Source organism: Gavialis gangeticus, unplaced genomic scaffold (genome assembly GCF_001723915.1).
Source record: "Gavialis gangeticus isolate Ggan-Ray unplaced genomic scaffold, GavGan_comp1, whole genome shotgun sequence".
Taxonomy (NCBI): Eukaryota; Metazoa; Chordata; order Crocodylia; family Gavialidae; genus Gavialis; species Gavialis gangeticus.
The window spans coordinates 14,558,833-14,562,283 of NW_017729027.1; the positions used below are offsets into that span (position 1 = coordinate 14,558,833).

Sequence of the window (3,451 nt, forward strand, 5' to 3'; positions counted from 1 at the left end):
GGTGCCCCTTGCCCCCCATGAACATCCCCCTGAATCCCCAACCCTGCCAGAGGGGGCCCCCAGCTGCCAGGAACCCTGGTCCACAGCCTCCTGCAGGAGGCAGCAGCTGCTGCTGCAGCAGAGTAGAGCCTGGCTTCCCCTGTTCCCCCCCTGCCTGCTGTGGGCTTGGGTGGTGGCTCCCCACCACTGTGTGAACTTCTGGTGGGGGGCAGGGGGGACCCGTGCCTCCCAGATCTGTGGGAGGGGTGGGCAGGGGTGGACACAGGCTGCCCACTGCGGGCTTAGGCTCCCGCCCTGCTGCCCTACCCTGGTGCATCCGCAGCCTAGCTGGTGTGACCCAGTGCTCCAGGGAACAGCAGCAGGGGTGGCAGCATGGGGTTATGCCCCTCACTGCTTCTCTGCAGGCAGGGGATACCTCACCAGCGTAGCACAGAGCTTGAAGCAAAACAAGATTCCTATGCAGCCCTGCTGTTTCCTGCAGCACCAGGTCACACCCAGTGGGCTGCGGAGGCCCTGAGGGAGAGCAGCAGGGTAGGAGCCTGAGCCTGCAGAGAGCTCTTTGCAAAACTGCAAAATCTGCATGTTTCTCTGTTAAAATGAGAAATCTGTGTTCTCCTCCAGTAAAGGGGGAAATTGACATTTTTTTCCATTTTCCTGTGGGAAATGGAAAACCTGGATCCCTGCTTATCAGCAACTGTTATTTCAGTCTTGTAGAAAGTAAAAACACAAGGAACTCAAACCCAGCATGCATAACTATGCATTATCTCCAATGTTCACATCCCTTCTAGTAACCAAATCAAACGCTACCCAAGTAAATCTTCAAAATCCACACATCATTGAATTGAAACGCATTAAATACCACGAAAAGTTAAAAACCAAGACAGAGAAGGTAATCAAGCCCCTTATAATAAAGGCAAATGCTACTGTCAGCATCCCTTCACATTTCCATTACTTCCCGTAAAAGTAACAAGGAATCAATTAAGTCATAAAAGATCATTTACCAGAGAATCAAAATCAGTCACCAAATTCTATACATACAAAAGAAAGCTACATTCTGTGCAACTTATTTTGCAATTTAAAATATTTTTTAAATTTAACCAAACTTTAGTGTCAAGCTTATACATAATGAAAGAATCATTTTCTTAAGCAATAAATGACATCAATATAAAAGACCCAAACAAGTTAAAGCATTATTAAACAACAAAATAGTCGCATGTATTGGAACATAACATGAAATATTATGTGGGAGGCAGCAGTGTTTCTGTGTGTACGCGCACACACTCAGTTTGAAAAATCAGCATTAAATAAAGTGGATTTCTTTGCCCTGTGATTTTTGTTAGTTGCTACTACTTCTAAGTGCACAACACTGAAATCCAAACTCTTTTAGAGTAAAAGCCAGATTTCTGTACGATTGATAAGGTAAAATTATGAAACAGTTAAAAACAAATCCGAGTATGGCAGTTTCCTTCAATATAACAAATTTAAAGTAAGATTCCATTTCTGCAGAGAAGCAAGTCCATCTCCTCTCTATAAAGCCTCACATACGCACAGTCATTTCTGTAGAAAATGTGCCCAATATCTACATATGTAAGTAGTTTGTCTCACAATGCTCCCTTTTTAATAAAATAGCCCACTTACAGCAGAACTGACCACTGATTTTACTAATTATCCTTTAGCTATAATTGGTAAAGTTCTTATTTATTTGATTTTCTTATTGCCCATCATCATGCTCATTCTATTAACATTGAGCTTACCTTTCCTTTCGGTCCAGATTGCTTAAAACATAAAAAAAGAAAAAAACGTAAGATGCAAAGACCCACATGTGTGTTGCATATCACTAAATTTCTAGTAGTTATCAAACAAATTATAACCAGTTTGTTGCTGCTTGAACTCATGCCATAATCATTTGCTAGTTAAAATAAAGAATTCCATTAGTATTTTGAGAAGTAAACATACTTATTAATATTATTCCTCAAACCAGTAAGAAGTCAGTGGGCCAAGTTCTGCATTGACTTGAATCCTGTTCAAGCCCACTGAACGATTCATTTTAAATTGTAACCGGCAAGCTGCCTTTCCTCCCTCTATTATGGAAAATGGCATAAAAAAATGGAAGTGTAAGATAAAAGTGCATTGCTCTGATCTCACTGGATCACCATGCAAAATAAAAACTTTGCCATTTATTCATATTACTGTAATACATCAATCAAATACCCCACAAAAAATGTATTAGAATCCAAACATTTAAATTGAGAAAAACATATATAAAATCCCCACAACAACAAAGTACCGTCTGAGTATCCTTCTGGCCACATATGATCAACTACATCACTAGAGAGAGAAAAGCTAAATGAAAGCAATTCTCTTCCAAAAGCAGAAGTTTAGAAGAAGCTTCACGGGCATTAGATAGATGGGACCTATTTTTAAAGGTATTTCATTTAAATTTAGAAGGTGTAGATGCACAGAACTTCTGGGCTTCTAGTCCTGCAAAGCTGATATGCAGTTTTCCAAATAAAGTACAAGGATAAGGTCCTGAAAGATTCTTTCCCATCCATTACTTTTCAGAAGCGAACTATGTAAAATGCATTTGGCAAGGAATTTTGTGGGCGATACTGTATGTAATTGAATACAAAATGAGATGTCCCACCCCACTGAATATTAGGGGGATGGGGGGGCACTCATCTTGGATTTGAGTACCAGCCTAGGGCCAGCAGCTGCTCTAGCTCTGGCTCCAGCCACGACCAGAGCCTGAGACCAGAGCTGGAGCTGCTCTATGTCCCCAGGCTGGAGGCAGAGCCAGAGACACTGAATCTGGTAGGCAGTAAGCAGAAGGGAGAAGCAAGTGGTGGTGGGGACAGGAGGCAAGCAAGTGGCAGAGGGAATAAAGGGCGCAGGTGAGGTTGCTTGTATCCCTGTTTCCAACCTACACCTGCCCCCACCCCACTACAACATCACCCCAACACTACTAAAGTTAAATGTTCTGGCCTTTTCATAAACATGCTTCTTTTTCCCAACCAATCCACATTTTTTTCCTATGAACTTGGTCATGTGTATTATGGTCTCAGTATTGAAAAACTCTGACTCTAGTTTTACTTCAGTCAACTAAACTAAACAAGGTCCATAATAGTAAACAAAAAGGGAAATGCACAAGGTGCATGAAGTGCTGATACACAAAAGCTCACTGTATGTTATATGGGCTGTAAGCAGCGGTGCAAGCAACCTGACCCTGCCCTTTATTCCCTCTGCCACTTGCTTGCCTCCTATGCCCACCACCACTTGCTTCCCCCTCCTGCTTGTTGCCTACCAGATGCAGCCTCTCTGGTTGTGCCTCCAGCCTAGGAACAGAGCATGCAGTGGCTCCAACTCTGGCACTGACTCCAGGCTAATTTTTTATAGTTATATATTTAGTTTGTAATTATAAATGCACAATGTTATTCATTACAAACTATATATA

The 3,451-nt window shown here is 42.2% G+C and overlaps 1 protein-coding gene across 1 annotated transcript in view; it reads right to left on the reverse strand.

Annotated features, from left to right (window-relative positions):
* Positions 1 to 3,451, reverse strand: part of SENP6 (SUMO1/sentrin specific peptidase 6) — a gene marked incomplete at its 5' end in the record, with an annotated part of 145,185 nt that overhangs the window by 99,851 nt on the left and 41,883 nt on the right. The window contains one exon of the mRNA XM_019520459.1: positions 1,755 to 1,775. Within this exon, the coding sequence (XP_019376004.1) occupies positions 1,755 to 1,775 (21 nt within the window). The remainder of the gene's footprint in view (positions 1 to 1,754; positions 1,776 to 3,451) is intronic.